The sequence below is a fragment of the Eumetopias jubatus genome, unplaced genomic scaffold, assembly GCF_037043125.1.
Source record: "Eumetopias jubatus isolate StellerSeaLion01/CBP00866 unplaced genomic scaffold, mEumJub1_p1.0 scaffold_9, whole genome shotgun sequence".
NCBI lineage: Eukaryota > Metazoa > Chordata > Mammalia > Carnivora > Otariidae > Eumetopias > Eumetopias jubatus.
The window spans coordinates 51,213,769-51,231,823 of NW_028274815.1; the positions used below are offsets into that span (position 1 = coordinate 51,213,769).

An 18,055-nucleotide genomic window follows, 5' to 3' on the forward strand; every position below is an offset into this window, starting at 1 on the left:
ATCTTACAATTATAAAGAATGGGATCATTAGTGATGACCGAATGTTTTGCATCACTGAGAGAGACTTCACTGAGCTCTAACAAGGCCATGTATGTGGACATCCAGGCTGGGATCCATCCAAGTGCAAGTCAGTCTGGAATCATAGTGCTCTGTCGATCAAGAGGCCTGTTAGGTCTCCTGGCCTCCTAACACTGTTCCATGGAATCCAGTGGAACCGTGCCCCATGCAGCCAGCTTGGTTTAAGTACTCCCCCAGACTCTAGTCTATGCCCATCTCTCTCAGAGGAGGCCATAAGATTTAGGCACTGGCCACTGAAAGGACCGTGGAAAGCAACACAGACCCAGAGTGTGATGGACAGGCTCGGACTGGTTGAGCTTAATAGAGTTGTGTAGGTTTCATGCCCAGAGTGGATCAACTAAGTAGTTTGTCATCCCAGAGCTTTTAGGCTCAGTACTGGCATTGAGAGACTTGGGCAGGAAGATAAAAATAGAAAACTGTGGAGCTAAATCATGAACTACTCTCCACACCCCATTGGTGATGTGCCCAGGTGAGAGCAGCCGGAAGGACATGGCATTCTTTGCAATAAATCAGAAATACAGATACCATTCATTCCATCACAGAAATTAGGAACTCATTAATAGAGAAGGTAGTTTCATCAAATGTCTGTGTGTGTGTGTGTGTGTGTGTGTGTGTGTGTGTGTGTGTGTACACACATCTGAAAATACCTAAAATAACTTTCAGGAAATCACGTTTTCCAAATTTTCCACTTCAACTTGTTATTCATCCACTTTTTTTGTATTTGCTCCCTAGTGTGCAAACAGTGACAGGCTCCCCCAGGTTTTTCACCTTTTTCTGAAAAGAAATATTAATTAAGAGAATGCTATCTTTTTTCATATTTTTCTCCCTGGGATTTGAGGGAAAAGCATAATTGTGTTTATAAAGCACAGTAGTGGGAGGACTGCAGAACCAGGGACACCCCGAGTGTCTGTCGCACTCCTAGGAGCAAGTAAAGAGGACTGTCTCGTGTGGTCTTTGGGCGCCACAGCACAGAAACACCACAGTGAGAGTGGGAAGTCAGGGAAAATTCTCTCCTCACACAGAGCTCTGTGAGGCCTTGGGGCAGTGAAAGGATGTGGTAGAAGCCCTTTTACTTGCCAACTAAAATAGGGCCTGACCTGAAAGAGACCTGAGAGGGCCCTTTGGGGCCAGGCCAGCCTAGACCAACCGACATGTCTGCTCGTCTCTCTCCTCATCTCCCCTCATCTTTAACAGCCCTTTCTTGGCTGAGGGGATAGGGGCTTTTCTCAGTGTTAGGCTCGGGATGCCAGCCAATTCCTGTCCTGCCTGAGGAGGTTTATAACAACTATTCTTAAAGAATGATTGGAAGAGGAGGCTTGGCCAAGCAGGGCAAGGCACACAGTGCATGTTTGCGCAGCCTCACGGTGAAGACAGGGGAAGAAGGTGTGCCTAGAGCCCAGGCTCTGTCATTGGATTTGACTCTAGGCCTCCCTGGTCTTTGTTCGGCACAGAGAGATGCCTTCGTCAACAGTTACCTCTTGGAAGGGGAGAAGTAGGGACATATCTTGAGTCCCAAAAGCCTTTACATGTATCTCATTGCTAAAAGGACTGCTTAGGGGGCCCTCCTCCTGTGCAGCAGTGTGAGTACGGGACTTTACCCCCTCTGGAAGCTTACAGAGGGGAGCCAACAGTTTCCCTTTCATCACTCCTACCTTTGAAATGCCCGGATTTCTTTTTTAGTTTTACTCAGTTACAGTTTTTAAATATTTGTTAGGGTGAGGGTGATAACCTGAGGCTAAATCCAGCTGGGAACCAAAGCCTTTGACAAAATTTATTTAAGTCTCTCTAAGTCAGAATCTCCCCCAGACTCAGAACTCAGTTTACCCTCAGAGTGCTCTCATTATCTTCTTAGACCCATCTAGTTCTTGGCATTCCTAACTCCGTGGCATTCCTCTTGAACACTCCTGACCCCAGTACCAGGCTCTGTGCCCTCAACCATGGACTAAGCCCATTTTTCAGTCCTGACCTACCGTGGCCCTAGTTTTCATCTACTCAGCCAGTGTCCACATAGGTGCCACACAGATTGCCTCACGTAATTCTATGTGATCCATTCATGCCATAGTTCCATGTTTCTGTGTTGTCTCTGGGTCCTGTTTACATACTATAGACCTGTGTATATGTCTATCTGTAAAGGAAAAACTCAGTTCTTTGCATTCTACATAGGGAAAAACTCAGTTCTTCCCTACTGTGTTTCTCTTCTGAGTCTCCTTTACTACCCTCATGAAACATTTCATTTCTGACACTTGTGGTCACCAAATGCGTGGAAGTTGTTCCCCATGTCAAGCAGTTCCCTGCGACACCAGCTGGATATCCCACAATTTGACTCAATTCTGACACTGTATACCCGCAGACAGCATCAGACCCCACAGGTTAAAGACTCAGTTCTACAAGACCCTCCCCCCCAATTGAGACACCAGCCACCTGGTTGTCAATCTGGGCTTCTGACCAACTGCTGTAGATGGGAGGTTGCCTTGACCTCCTCCCCAGGTTCGCTGAATTGCTGGAACAGCTCCCAGAACTCAGGAAACATCTTACTTACTAGATCACAGGTTTATTGGAAAAGGCCATAACTCAGGAGCCTCCAGGTGGAAGAGATGTATGAGGCAAGGTCTAGGGAAAAGGGCGTGAAGGAGCTTCCGTGCTCTCTCTAAGCACGCCACTCTCCAAATCTCCACGTATTCACCAACCCGGAAGCTCTCCAAACCCCGTACTTTAGGGATTTTATGGAAACTTCACCACCTGGGCATGATGGATCATGAGGCCTATTTTCAGCCTTCTCAAGAGAATGGGTGGTGGGGCTGAAAATTCCAAGTTTCTAATCATGGCTTGATCTTTCCAGTGACCAGCCTTATCCGGGAGCCCACCTCGGGTCGCCTCGTTAAAACAAAAGACACTCCTGCCACCCGGGAAATCACACGGGTTTGAGGAGATACGTGTCAAGAACAGAGGTCAAAGGCTGATATTAGGACAAGAGATGCTCCTAGTATTCTTATCACTTAGGAAATTACAAGGGTTTTAGGAGCCCTATGCCAGTAACCGGGGCCATAGACCTATATGTGTGTGTGTGTGTGTGTGTATTTTTTTTTTCTCAGTATATCTCAGGGTATCAGCTGAGTAACTTGGACAAAGTCAATGCAGCAAGTCATGAAACTGGTTCTTGAACCCACACCTTTTAACCTCAAAGGTTATACAGTACATATGTGCCACTGGACTGTATCCACCTTCATTTGTTCATTATTGAATTCTGAGCTCCTGGAATGGTGCTTGGCACATGGAAGGCATTTGATAAATATTTATTAAATTACTAAGCGACCAGTTATTATGACAGTCTTGTGTTTTGCTTCAGTCTCAGGCCCACCCCTGAGAGCTAAATGTTGGCCTGTAGTCTTAGCAGCATCACAGTGCTTACGGCCGAGATGACTCGGCCTTCTACTGATTACTCGTTTATTTTCGTAGTTGCATTCCAGTCTTTAGCCATTCTTTCTCTTACTACATTTTAATTTTTTATTTATCAGCTCTACCATTAGCTGGCAGTGGAGGATGTCAGGGGTTTTCTGAGATCCTTGTTTGTCTTGTCTGATTAATCCCTGGGGTGGGGTTTGAATATTTTATAGCTTTTGGATCTCTTCATTCAGTGGGACTGGTCAACCTACCTAGCTGACTATGGTCAGCCCAACTGCAAGTACCTGCGAGTGAACCCAGTGACCGCTCTGACCCTGCTTGAGAAGTGAGTACCCAGCCGGGTGGTCTCTGTTGGGAGGTGGGGATCGGGGTCGGGGACAATTTTCTCTTTGCCAGTACCTTCCAAAGATAGCAGAGAGGCCCTGTTCTTGAAGTTATGGTAAGTGCTACCCGTAGTCTCCACCATTGGATTGGGCAGGCTGGCCTTCTTCTTGTAACCTCTTAGTTCCTGAGCCCCAAGAAGCTAGGCCAAGGATGGGTCAGGTGGACTTCGGCATTACCTTGGAGCTGAATGGGGCAACATCTCTTTAACTAGAGATGACAAGAGAAGAAAGGAAGATACCTTAAGTTTGGGTTCAGGCCACCTGGTGAACAGAGTGAGACTGGCCCCAATCATCTGGGGACAATGGGCAGAAGAGCCCCATGGAAGATGGCTTCTGTGGTTTCTAGCAGACAAGTTCCCGGAATTCCAGAAACCTTCACCAGCACCCCCTCCCACTCCCTGCCAGATTGAGCCTTGTTGTGCCGACTGTCCCAAGAAAGCTGTGTTGGACAAGGTGTCTCATTCTTGCTTTGGGCAGTCACTGGCCAGCAGAGGTGCCACCACGGAGATTGGGTTAGCCAGCTTCAGAACGTCTCACGGCTGACCAGTGTATCACCCAGATGCTGGGGATCTGTTATGCAGCCTAGCTCTGGCTTTCCTAACCTCGTTGAGAGCTGGCAGGCCAGAGACCAAGATCCATGTAGAAGGGAAGCTTTTTCTTGTCATCACACTAGTTAACTGCCAGCTTCTTAGAAGAGTACCCTGCATCCAAACAGTACAGCAAGTACATATATGGCCATATGTGAACTTGGATACATGGATCAGCGTCTAGGAGGTCAGAGTGGAACCTTATGCAGCAGGAAAGGCTCCCTACTATGCAATTAAAAGGGGGGAAGGGGAGGAAATGGGAAGTAGGCCAGATGCAGGATGCAGAGGAATGTGTTTGGAGCCAAGAAACTAAGAGCCCAGGGTGCGACTTTCTCCAGACCAAGCCAGACTGATATTTCCATTTTGTTTCCCATGATTCTCTCTCCCAATGACCTTCCTCCCTAGGATATCTAGAGAGTAAGTATATTATTCACTTGGGCCTTTTCCATCACTTTGAGGCAAGTCCTTCTGGTTTCCTCACTGACACTAATGACTACACTAAATCCTTACCCTGTGAGTTGTCTCCACCCTGACATACTAATCTACTAAACTAGCTTGGTGCCCACTGGCTGGCTGTCTCCTTTCTCCTTGGTTCTTCGAGTGACCCTTGGCATACCAATTCCTATGGGGCTGGAGGTGGTGGCAGGGATTTTTCCCCCACTGGTGGCACGCTCTATGCTCTTGCTAGTGCAAAGCTTGACACTCAGCCCTGACCGAAGGGAGCTCCTCAGCAGTCTCCCCCCGCTCCTGGTGGTGAAGCCCATGGCGTTAAGATCTGGAACCTAGGTCTCCCAGGGGGAAACTTTTTTTTAGAGGCAAGGCCTAATCCCAGCTGAAGTGAGGGTTGGGCCTTTCAGTTGGTGTTTAGATGTCGTATTCACTATGTATCCAAATGGGCTGTGGGATTCCCTTCCACTTCCTTCTCTGAACATTCCTTTACTTGTCTGTTCCTAAGAATCTCTAGATCTAAGAGATATTGCCTCATCCACTTTCTGTGTATCAACAATAGGCTAAAATAATAAGCCTCTCTGTAGCATTCTGGAGGCCTAACAGTAACAAAGCCATGTGCTTATCCCCAGCAATCAGCAGGGTTTAAAAGCTTCCAAACACAGTAGGGGCAAAGGCCACCCAGATCACTAAAATCCCTACTTCCCAGCCTCATAGGAATCAGTCCCTTTAGCTGACCCTTTCCTGCTTTCGCCCCAGCCAGATCTACCGCCAGAGCTTGACAATCTCTCCTTTTCAACCTGGTGCTTCTTGGCAGAGTGAGACATGAAAAGACCCAAAGACCTGCTGAGGACATTCAGGAAAGAGAAGAGGCACCAGTGTCACTGAGAGGTGGCCATAGCCAAAGTATAGCAGGATCCCAGGCTTACAGAACGGGAGGGGAGTGGGGGAGGGCCCCCCTTTGGTTTGGGAGCATCCCAGGGCACAAACCAGCATGCTGCCATCAGCCGTCAGGGCACTTGAGTTTATCTTTTGAGTAATCCCAACTCCGGGGCCTAAATGGCCAAGAACTCCTAGCCTCTGCAGTTCGGGGACTGCCTTCCTCCTCCCTTTCTCCTACCTTATTGGGGAGCTTCCTCATGCGAGCTGAAAGCCAACTCTGGCTCCCCGTCTCTGGGCGGCTTCAAGGAGTCATGAAATTCATGATCACATAGGATGTTAAAATGAACACCCTATACGTGTAAGGGAGTGTTTTTTCTTCCTTCCTTCCCTCTTTCTTTCTTTCTCTTTCTTTCTTTCTTTCTTTTTCTTCCTTTCTTTCTTTCTTTCTTTCTTTCTTTCTTTCTTTCTTTCTTTCTTTCTTTCTTTCTTGTTTTGTGTTGTTTAGATTTATAGCATTTTCAGCAAAGGAAAAGGAGTCCTTCTCTGGGGTAAATAATCTAAAGCCAAGCCAGTTCCACAAACATTATTGTGCAATTCATGTGTAAGGGGCCAAATACAGTAATCATCACAGCCTTGAGGACCCATGTGCTTTCTTTTCAACCAACCTCTATCACCTCTCCTTCTTCCCCACCTCCAAGCACAGTCCTGCACATATGAGTAGTTGTACCTTATACTCAAGAGTTCTGAGTTCGCTTGAGTAATTCCAGCCTGAAGGCCCTTAAGCTTAGATCTGTGAAAAAAAAGTCACAACTCATTTATGGCCATCAGTGTCGGCCCCCACCACACAGCTTTGGTGCTCATCAGAATCTCCTGGCCTTGTGAATATAAATGCCCTTGTGGCATCTCTAGCCTTTTAACCCATCTGGCCTCACATCTGCCCCTCTGCACAAGGAAAAATGGGCCAGGATTTGCCAAAGGCCCCTGGGAGGTATACCTGGGGGTAGATTACCAGGGTTACCAGGTTCCTTCCCCTCCTTCTTCTGACCTGTCTCCATGCAGCCCAGGGAGCTGTGGAGCCAGAGACCCAGCCCAGCTCCTGGGGGATGGTGGTGAAGACCACCTGTGCCTACCCCAGGGAGAAATTGGTCTGGTCAGTGTTCTTAATGCTCTAACACCGGAACTAGCTGTGAGTTGGAGGTCCAATGTGCAGAGACTGAGGCAGAGGTCACAGTCAGATGTCAGAGGTTGTGGACTCTCTGCAGGGGTTAGCACATTCCCACATTCTATCACAATGGCTTACTCAGACTTGGGCGTTTCTGTGAAACCACAGCCTGGTCTTAACTTTATCCATGCTTCCTGGTTAGGTCTTTCCATCTGGCCATGACCACTGGCCAGAATTGCCCATGGTTTGCACTCTAGGAATATGCCATCTCTAGAGTTTTAGCAGGACCTGGTAATAGAAAGCTCTGCGAAGGTCAAAGGTCTGAGGATATGGACAGCCCTCGAGTTCTCAGGGGCTTCTCTTGCCTGAAGCTCTGGCTCATCGAGTGAAAGGATGGTCCATCTGCTCTCCTCCGCACCATGCGCTCAGCCACCTCACTGCCTCTGGGTTCTCACTCTGAGACAAAAGAGATCAGTCAGGACTTTCGTTTTGTTAGGGATGGAACAGAGGAACCAGCCAGTGAAGTTTAGAAATATACGGTAGTTATTCATCTCCTCTTAGAATTGCTAGTCGAGAGATTTTTCCTGCTTTATCTTTCAAATACCAGCTCTAAGGTTCCGGCAGGATTTCATAAGCTCAGGAGATGATAAGTGGATCCTAGATCTAGATATTCTGTAAGAGCCCTTGACCATCAGGGCTTTAATATGCCCCAGATACCTATAGCAGGTGCGTACCTGGAGATAGAAGGGAAGGAAAGAAGTAGGGTGGGTATGGATGATCAGGGGGTTGGCCCCTCCATAGCTGGCTTTTGACTATTTTGCAAAGGTGACTGAGGTTGGGAGGGCTGTGGGTGCCAGCAGGACAGCTTCCAGAATAGTAGGTAGGTATGGGCCTGACAATGGAAATATTCTGGACTCTCTCAACTCTGGGTAGAGGTGAAGATGCACGGTGCCATCCTGCCTCCCACGCGTTCTCCTTCCACCATTGTCTCCTCAAACACTGCTCTCCTCTTTCCTTCTCTGTTTAGGATGAAGGACACTAGCCGCAAGAACAACATGTTTGCACAGTTTCGGAAAAATGAGCGAGACAAGCAGAAATTGATCGACACTGTGGCCAAGCAGCTCCGGGGACTCATCAGCAGCCACCACTCATGAAGGCTGGCCTCAGGCCCGTAGCGGCTGCTCACCACAGCCCCAGAGGCTGAGACCCAACCTCGGCTGGCCCTGCATTCATGCATTCTTCTTCAAAAAGAGCAAATGTATTTTTTTAATAACCTGTGTACAGTATTCACATAACCTTTCCCTATAGTAAAAGAGGCACAAGAAGAAGCAAGTACGTGAGGTGTTGCTAGGCTGGGACTCAGGGGAAATCATACTGTACTCTGTGTTAGCCTAGAGATGGGGGTATCACAGTCCCAGGATGATGAACCACCTTTCGTTGCGGCTCTAGAGCCTAGGTCTGGGGCTCAGGAATGACACAAACAAAATGGGTCCTTGGCACCGGGAGGTAAGGTGAGTAGGCGAGAAGATAATAAAGAATATCCTGTTCACTCCTGGGTGCCCCATCCACCACACAGGTGAGGTTGGTTCTTCCTGATGCATGGAGAAGACCTGGAAAACGTTACTGTTTAGCATATGAAAGACCAGCACACAGCTCTGGAGTTCAGATCTCCTCAGTCCACCAACGTTCATTGGCTGGAGAACAAACATGGTGTGTGGCCAGATGACAGCTTCACTCCAGTCCCCCAAGGGTGGCAGTTTCTTTAGCCCAGGTCTGACCCAGTGCTTTTATTGCTGATTTTTCTGGGGCAAGATAGAGCTGAGTATACAGTGGTGATAATTGGACCCCATGACTAACTGCAGGTTGCTCCACACCAGGAGGAGTTTTATTAGCTCTTGAAAGCCAGTGTGAATGGAATCAGAGCCTCGGTCCCTTCCCTGTTCATCTCATTGTCTTCTTTCAGGGTCAGGGCACTTGGTTCATAGCATAGATCAACAGTTATTTCTGTAGATCTTCACAGAGTCTCGGACTTGGCCTCCTTCAGTAGTGTCATCGGGATAAGTCAGATTCCAGAAGCCTGAAAATGGCCCTTCCTTTACCCTTAGGTAAAAGCTGAAGGTTACTGGGGAGTGCTCCTTGTGTTCGAAAACCAGCTCTCTGGCCACCATCTTTAAAAGAAACATTACCAGCTCTGCACGATGGGCACAGCCACAGCTGGACAGGATGTGTGTGGGGGTGGAGCCACTGCCACCATGAGGTAGACAGGGCCAACCATGGCTAGTGGTTTGTTGCCTCTGGCTCAGCGGTCCCTTACTAAGTCATCTCCTAGATGTGAAGCTCTTCTTACTCAAGCCCAAGCCTTCCATCCTCTTCTCAGATCCCCATAGCTATCCTCTGGCCTCGTCTGAGAAAGGTTGTCTGTAATCCCAGGGAGCCTGGACTAGCTGGCTTGACGGCTGTGTCCGCTATCGCAGGTGGGCTCCTGACGCTTGGTGCAAGGGCTTTGCTGTGAGGTCAGTCAGAGGAGCCTGCACTTTAAGACTCCTCAGGAAGGTGCTCCTGTGGCTGCCGGCAAGCGTCTAATTGTGCATCACCAAACAATGACAAATAAGCCACACAGGCATTTCCAGCTTGGATTAATGGGAGGAGAGACTCATCAAACAGAATTCTTCACTACCTTTGTCAGCTACTTAGTTGCTTCTGGGAAGGGCAGTGCTTCCTTTTTCATCCCCCACCCCAGTCCCCCCGAATCCCATCCCAACTTGCAAACCAAGGGGAAGAGATTACACACACAAGCATGAGCCTTTCTCCAAGCTGGAGGGGCCAGGTTGTGTGGAAGCTCTGGAGAAGCTTTCTGAGGCTTACCTTGAGGCCTAGGTGCTTGGCCCAGGGTCTCAGGATGAGGGTTGGGGATGAATGCTGCCATCCAGAATTGCAAAAGGCAAGGGAAGGCGGGGAGCCATGGGAATGAGACCCCAGATGCCATCGCCCAAAGAGAGCAAGAAATGATTACATTGATCTGAAGTCCTGTTGCTTAAGAAGCGCCCAACACACACTCCTTCAGTAGTCCCCTGTTTGCAGCAAGATCCTTTCAGCTTGGAGAGCTGAAACGGGGACATGGGATGAAGAGAGCCTTAAGCATGGCACAGTTTTTGTCTTTTCCGAGTCATCATTGCTGGTCAGGTCTCAAGCTCATACCCTGGAAAGACTGCCGTAGAGGAAAAGCAAACAGGGTGGAGGAACGGGGGTTCCTCTGCATCTCGTACACAGAAGTCCCTCTAAAGAACAGACTTACCCAAGCTCAAGACTCATAGGGGAGGACGCTTTGGTGGATCTCTTCCCTCTCGGTCTGCCTTCTGTCTTCTCTGATGAAACCAACATGCTGCTACTGAGTTGTCTCTAGAGACACACTCTTGTTGGGCAAGGGAAGGTCAAAACACAGGACGGCAATGTCCAAGTTGTTTGAATTGTGCAAAGTCGGATTTTTGAGTCTTGTCTCTATGCCTCTAGCTGGTCCAGCCCTTGAGGGGACTTGTGCCCATGCTCCCATGCCCCTGAGACTCCTAAGACCTGGCCTCAGATGCCCAGAGATGTGGAAGTGCCCCGGCAGGCCTCAATAGGAGGGCAAGAACAGCAGTGGCTAGAGGGCTGCGAGCCTTGGAGTTAGTGTGACGCTTAGCCAAGTTCTTGGGGAAACCAGGTCCATGCTTCTAAAGGGCCCTTCTGGTTTGGGCCCCTCGTAGGTTTCAGCAGTAGCGTAGGCAGCTTGTATAGTTTTAGCATTCACAGGAAATCTCTTTGGACTGTGAGTGAAGCTGTTAGGGGTGGGGAAGAACAGGACCTGGAAATTGGAACCAGCAGAGTCCCTGTTGACAAAAGGAGTGTCCAGCTTCCAAGGAGTGCTCCCCAGTGTTTCCATTGCATACCAGGCCTAACAGTCTCTCGGGGCCTCAGAGCCAGCCTAGCTTCATTGCACACTTGACAAGTGCTTGCTCAGCAAGCCCCAGACCCAGGGCCCTCTCTCCCCAAGATCGGCAACGGCCATGACCTTCCTCATAAAGCCTCTCCACACTCCCTGGGGCCTGCTACAGAGCTCCCCCTCCCTTCACCTCCCTTCTCTCAGGACTCTGTTCCTGGCTGCTTCAACTGCCTCTTTTTTTTTTCTTTGCCTGCGTTCGCAATTACTTTTCACTAATGTGTTGGAAATGGCCTTTTTATTTTGCACAAATAGTTGCACATTTATGGAGGAAATTTAGGAGAGTCCATTTTTAACTCTAAAGGGAACTTTTTTCTTTAAGACTCACTCATAAAGCTACTGATGCAGATGGGCCTCGTGGTTAGTGGGAACCTCCTGTGTGGAAAGAGCATGTTTATTCCTCCTGTACATTTTCCTCTCTCAACTGCTATTAAACAAGGGAGCCTATGTACCTGTTTCAAAAGCCACGGTGTTGTCTCATGGTTTTTCGGTTCTTCGCCCCTTTTGCACAGTGCAGCTACGGTTGGCAACCTGGATTGCAGCCGTTGCACCTCATCGACCAGACTGAGGACCAGAGCAGGCAAAGGCCCGCTGGGGGGACAAAGCCTACCTGCCAGCCAAGGCAAGGAGCCCCTGGAAACATCCCGAACCACTGGGTTAGGTTTTCCTGCCTGTACAGTTAACACGGGTATCATCACCATCAAGAGGAGCAGCTTCTGCAATGCCTGATTTCTGTGGAGCACCGGGCTAGGCAGCCTGAAGCCTCCTGTGTATTGAACACCAGCCCTGCAGCAGAAAGGCTCCTAGGCCAAATGGAAAGATGTAGCATTATCCAGAACAAAGCCAAGTGGGGGAAGGGGAGAAGTGAGCCTATTTTAGAGCTCAGTTCGGGAGAGGGACAGGCCTCATGGCCTGCTACAGGAGTGGGTCTGGTCAGGGAAAACCTCGAGAAAGCGGGGTGTTGACTAGCTGGGCCTTGAAGGAATTAAATTCAGATCATGTTAAACGATGGGAGGATCTTAGGTGCAGACCAGGTTAGAGTGAAAAGTTGGCCGGATTCTGGCATGTGCTGGGAGGATTAGTGCCAGGCCCCGGGGGGCTCACCTGGAACCACGGGGAATAAGGCCAGAAATGTTGTGACAGCACCCACTGCGCTTGCCCCCTCGGCTGGCACAGAAGCCACGAGAAGAGGATGGAAAGAATTTCTTCAGTAACAAGTCTGACTACTGCACCCAGGTGTCAGTCCCTGCTATGCCACTTACTAGCCGGCTGACCTTGACCAGTTCCCTCCCTAAATCTCCCAATCCTCAACAGTGGCACAGAATAGTAGTCCTCATTTACAGGGTGGTTGTGAAGTGTGAACGTGAGTGAGCTACGGATGGTCAAAACGCTTAGCCAGGACCTAGCCATAGAGCATGAGCACGGTTTCAGGCCTCTCCCTCCCTCCCCTCCAATTCCACAGCACTCCTCCTGGCTTCCCCTCCCCAAGGCCAGCATGGGGTCAACCGTAGCGAGGCCTCTCTCTTGAGCTCCTGTATGTGAACCCGGATACAAGCCCTTCAAATCAACCAACAGCCTGGTTCAGAGTAGAGCCAGTCCTTCAAGTGGAATCTCCTTGTCACCACCACCTAGAACATTCTCTGCTCTCTCTACTAGAACTCAGGAGTTCTTAACCAGGGGTCCATGGCCGCTTGGACCATGTGTGTGTGTGGGAGTGTCCACGTGCACATGTGTGCACCAGCTTGCATTCGCCTGTTTTTCTGGGTAGAAAGTACACAGCTTTCATCAGTGTCTAGGAGAGATTCAGGACTAAAATACCGAATGATAACCAAATCTCTTTGGAAATACACATCTCCCGAGGGAAAGCTAGAAGCTCTGAGCAGTTACCTCCTCTCCTTGCCTCCTATGATTCTGGCAGATTTTTCACTACCTACAGCTTGGCCACCCACCTTTTCCCAGGAGCCCCCACATGATCCCCAGGTCATACCTAAAAACCAGTAGAGTCACCATTCCTAGCTTTCTCTACCCGGCCAGATTAGGGTACTGAGGTAGGCATGAGGACCCTGCATTCCTGAGAATACAGAGACTTCCAGCCGGTTGGGGAGAAGGCAAACCAGAGGGCCCGGTATAGACACAGGAACCTGCAAAGCAAAACTGAACCTGACTCACCCCAGAACATTCTCCATAGCTTCTGAGCACTGACTGGTGCAGGGGCTCACCCAAGGCCTTATCCAGAGAGAGAGCAGCAGCCCTTGGGGGGGGGCCCGGAGCAGGGTGAGAGGTGGGGGACCGGGACGGATGTGAAGCAGTCATCAGCTTGCCCCTTTGCTCACAGCCAGGTTTATCTGCTCACCAGGTAGATGGCCATGGGGACTACATTGTGGGAGGTAAGGGGAGGGAGAGAGAGTGCCGGACCCTTTCCTTCCCCCAGAGGCCTCAGTGTTGAATTTAGTGGGCAGTGTTTGCGGGGAATGAGAGAGCCTCATGGCCCAAGGGACCAGAAGACAAAAGCTCTTGAGGAAGTGCAAGGAGGAGGAGGAGAGAAGTGGGGGCCCGGGCATTGTGTGGGAGAGCCACCCCTCTATCTGTTTCAATCACTGCTGGGGTTAGGGTTACCTTGCCCTTGGGGCCTCAGCTGCTTTGTGGGGTCTGTGACATCAGCTGTTGTGATGGTAATGGAGGGGCCTCTCTCATGGGGGGCTCCCCTTCACTGGCCAGCCCACATCAACTCCTAGAGAGGATTAAAGCTCCTACGCCCTCCGGGCGGGGGCAGGACATGGGCCCAGGAGTGGGCCCAAGACAACAGGCCCCCCTCCCAGTCTGAACCCACTGCTAAGTGCTCCCGTCCCAGCCCAAGCTATGACCTTCCTCTCTCCAAAGCTCCAGAAAAGGAATGGAATCTGAACATTGAGACGCTTTTCTGGCCCTAAACAATCCTTCCATTCTCTAGGCTCAATGATGGGTCTATTTCCTCCTGTAAATGGGTCTCGTAATCTTCAACTTTTACCTTTGCTTCTAAGGGTAATTAATTGGATCTCCCTCTTGTTCTCCCTACACACTCCCCTCTCTGTTACAAGGCTCAGGTTAAGCCGGGTGGATGGCTTTTCTTTCTATTCTGTGGAGTGCTCATTTTTAAAGCTGATGGAGTAAGGCCTTGCCCTCTCCAGTGAACCTCTTCTCCAGAGAAGCCTGCTGGGGGAAACACCACTTCCGTGGGCCCGGGAAAGCGGCCTCTGCCCAGCTAAAGGCTTTTCAGATAGCAAGTTCTGAGCAACCATTTCACTTTTTCTTCCCAGGTATGTTTCCAAGGCCTTAGGGAAGGAGTTTTTGGGGTGTCACCCTCAGGAGCAAAGTGAAGGGTTAAGAGATGATCTGGACCCTAGAGACAAAAGGAGGCGAAGGTGGGCATGGGAGAAGTCAGATCAAAGGATCAGAGAGTTTCTTTTTTTTCCCATGGGCTAGGAGAAATGGGAAGGCCTCAGGTTCAGGGCAGCATGAGGGCATCAGGGGTAAGGAGTGAGGGTAGACCCCGTCAGGGCAGCCGGAGGAGAAGCTGCTATGGGGAGGCAGGTCACGCGGGCAGTAAGTTGAGCCCCAGAGACACTGAGGATTTCTAGTAATCGTGACCTTGTCTGACACTTCAGCTCGATAACGAGCTCTTCGAAGTCAGGGACGACCTTCTACGCCTGTCTGAATCCTTTGCAGCACTCTGCCCTGCACATGGCACCCAGGCCCTCGGGACCAAATGAGTGACACTTGGAGTGGGGACAGTCGCTACCAAGGGAGGGGGCCAGGAGAGCAGCACTCCCTGCCAGGAGGAATATCCGGTAGCTAACACTGTTTAGGAAGGGTATTGAGGATAAAAAGCAAACTTTTAGTCAGTTTTGTTATGGTTTTAAAATTCTCTACAAGCATGTACCACCCCACTCTTGCTGTGCCGTGGAGTAAGGAACAGGGTAAGAACAGACTGAGTCAAGTGAGAAACCAAAGTAGCAGTCTAATTCCTGACAGGCAGGATGTGGGTCCCGGCGGTGGTGGTGAAGGTGTGCGTACGTGGCTGTGTGTACGGGCACGTGGGTATCTAAAAGAATTAGGGCCTTCCCCACCCCCCACTTCTGCCCTCTCCCTGAGCCCTGATCCCATTTCCCACGTGGAATCACTGTTAACAATATGATGGTGTTCTTTCTGCTCATTTGAATGTATATACCCTTTTTTCACAAAAAAATATGATCGTAGTATATTACAGGTTTCTTTCCCACTTAATGTATCTTGGATGTCTTTCATGGCACTGTGATAGGATTTCTTCCTTTATGAAGCCCATGAATACTTCCATTGCATGGACGTCCCTGGAGTTTATTTAATTCTGAACTGGTGAATATCTGGGATGTTCCCTATGAATATTTCACTATTGTGAACAATATTGCAAGACATTTGTGTACAACTCTGCCTTCTTGCATAGGTACTTCTGCAGTATCAAGTTTCAGGAGTGGAGTTGATTGGTTAAAGATCAAAAGTATTATAAATGTTAATAGAAATTGTGTATTACTCTTTTGAAAATCACCCATTTACACTCTCTCCAATAAGATGTGATAGTCTGTTTCTCTATCCTCAGCCCCACGTGATATCAGTATTTTTCATCCTTGCCAATCTTAAAAGTAAAAAATGATTTCCCTTTGTTTTCCGTACATGAATTGATAGTGAGCTGAAGCCTCCATTTGTATTAGTCATTTGTATTTCCTCTCACATGAAGCAGCTGTCCATATATTCTGCCTTTTTAAAAAAAAATTAGGTTGTTTTACTTTTCATGTTGACTTGTAGCTCTTTGTATTGTAGGGATTTTAATTATTTGTCATTTGCATTTGCAGATTTTCTCCCCAGTTTGTCTTTTGAATCTGTTCTTGGTCCATATCATTTAGAACTCCTTATTCTGCAAGTAACTTAAAACCTAACTCAGAAGAGGAGATTTGTTGACTGCAAGTCCAAAGGTAGTTCAGGGTTGGTTTGATTCGATGACTAAAAAATGTCAAGGTCCTGTTTCTTTCCTTCTTCCTGCTCTGCCTTTTATAGTAGCAAGGCTATCCTAAATTTCAGTTCCCAGCTGGTGGCTAAATGGCTGTCATTCTTCCAGGTTTCACACCTCCACGCTACACTGCGCAGAAACTGACTTCCAAAGGCCCTCTGAGAAGAGTAAGGCACCTGCTGACCCATAGCCTCCAATATTTAGAGCCCTCAATTGGATTACGTGTCATTCTTTTTGACAAGGACCATGCCGGGGGTTTACTGCTGAGACATGGGTTACTGGAACCAATCACTGTGGCAAGGGCAATGGAGTTACTCCGGTAGGTTAAAACAATCTGTTCCTACCCCGGGACTCTGGAGTAAAGAGGTGTTACTACTCACCCCCAAACAAGCCACATGGCAGCTCCACGCTGGGGAAACAGTGAAATGGTGAAAGGAATACTGAAGAGATGAGCCACAGCTTTCAGCACTTGGCATTTTTTGCCATAGAAAACGTTTTTCATTTTTGAAATGTCAGTTTATGAGGCTTTTCCTTCATGATGTTTAGATTTCATGTGAGACTGTCCTCTCTTCAAAATTATAAAAATATTGACCCATGTTTTCTTCTGATAGTTCATGTTTGACATGTTAATTATTTGTCGATTTGCAGTTTACTTGGAGGTAAAGAATGTGGCAGGAGTCCAGCTTGGTTTTTTTTCCAAATGGCTAACCAGTTGTCGTACAGCGGTACTGAGTGATTTGTAATTATCGTCCTTATCATATATTAAATTGTCATTTATCCTTGGGCCTATTTCTGGACTTGAATTACGGTTCTGTGAGCGTTCTGTTTCTGAGCCATTACCAAATTATTTTAACTACCGTATCTTTTGAATCTGTTTTAGTATCTACTAATCCCTTCCTACATTGTGCTCTTTCAGATTGTTCCTGAATATTTGGATATTTATTCTTCCATGGTAATTTTATAATTGTTTTTTCCAAGTTTCAAAAGTTCTGTTGTGATTTTGATTGGAAACGCATTGAATGTATAACTTGCCCATAAATAGCATCTTTATAACACAATCTGTCTGCATTGATGAAATATATCTGTCCACTTATTCGTCACATTCATATTCCTCTAACAGTTTTAACATGTTCTGGATTTGGATTCTTCACATTTCTTATCTAGTACAGCCACGGAGGTTTAACATTTTCATTACCTTTGTAAATGAGACCTCTTCTTCCGTATTCTACATTTTCTGTTTTACTTACAGAATATGGAAACATCTATCAGATTGGCAAAGTCCTACAGTCCCATATTAACAGATGCTGATGAAGCTATGGAGAAACAGTGGTGGCAAGATAGATGAAACGACTTTCAGAAGCAGTTTTGTGCTGCAGATTCAAATCCCTTATCTGCAATTCAGAAATAAAAAAAATAAAAAATAAACCCTCAAAACTGGAAATTCTTTCCTAATATATGGCAAAACCTGACTTGATGTGAGACTATTTATAGTCTTTATTTATCTCACTTAATGTGGATATGTTTACTTGTCACCACAGAAAAAGTAATATATTTGATTCTGGAATACTTTCCCCAAGCCCTGCTAGAGTATGATATATGCCACGTACACCGTTCTGCCTTTCTAAAATCCAAACAGTTCTTCTTCTGAAACATTAGGCCCCACAAGGTTAGAACAAGGTACCGTGGGCCTCTGTCCAGTAAAGTTAAAGATACCCTAAGACTCAGCTATTCCTGAGAGAAATCTATCCACGAGGAGACCTGTATAAGATTGTTCATTCTAGTATTGTTTATAATGATGACAGATTAGAAATCACCTAAATGTCTACCAATGGGAGAATAGATTAATTGTGGTATATTCATCTAAGAGAGACTGTATAGCCGTTCACATGAGCTACATGTGTCAACATGAACAAATCTTTTAAAATTTGTTGAATAAAAAAGCAAGAACGATAACAGCACAATACAATTTTAAATTTGAGAACATGCATGAGAATGATAAACACCGAATTCAGTATAGTAACCATCTCCTCAGGGCGGGGGGAACAACGAGTTCCCCCGGGTACACAGCAGGCTTTATGCTTTATCCATAAGTCTAATTTCTTTTTTAAAAATCTGAAA

General features: G+C 47.7%; 1 protein-coding gene across 3 annotated transcripts in view; it reads left to right on the forward strand.

Annotated features, from left to right (window-relative positions):
* The window catches only part of EXOC6B (exocyst complex component 6B), a 609,012-nt gene extending 597,628 nt beyond the window's left edge, over positions 1 to 11,384 (forward strand). For 2 of the 3 annotated variants that reach the window (XM_028116269.2, XM_028116270.2), the window contains 2 exons: positions 3,693 to 3,805; positions 7,969 to 11,384. In XM_028116269.2, coding sequence (XP_027972070.1) covers positions 3,693 to 3,805; positions 7,969 to 8,095 — 240 coding nt within the window. In that variant the 3' untranslated portion in view covers positions 8,096 to 11,384. The remainder of the gene's footprint in view (positions 1 to 3,692; positions 3,806 to 7,968) is intronic. The other variant, XM_088026464.1, reaches the window with a different exon arrangement.
* Positions 11,385 to 18,055: the final 6,671 nt, after the last annotated feature.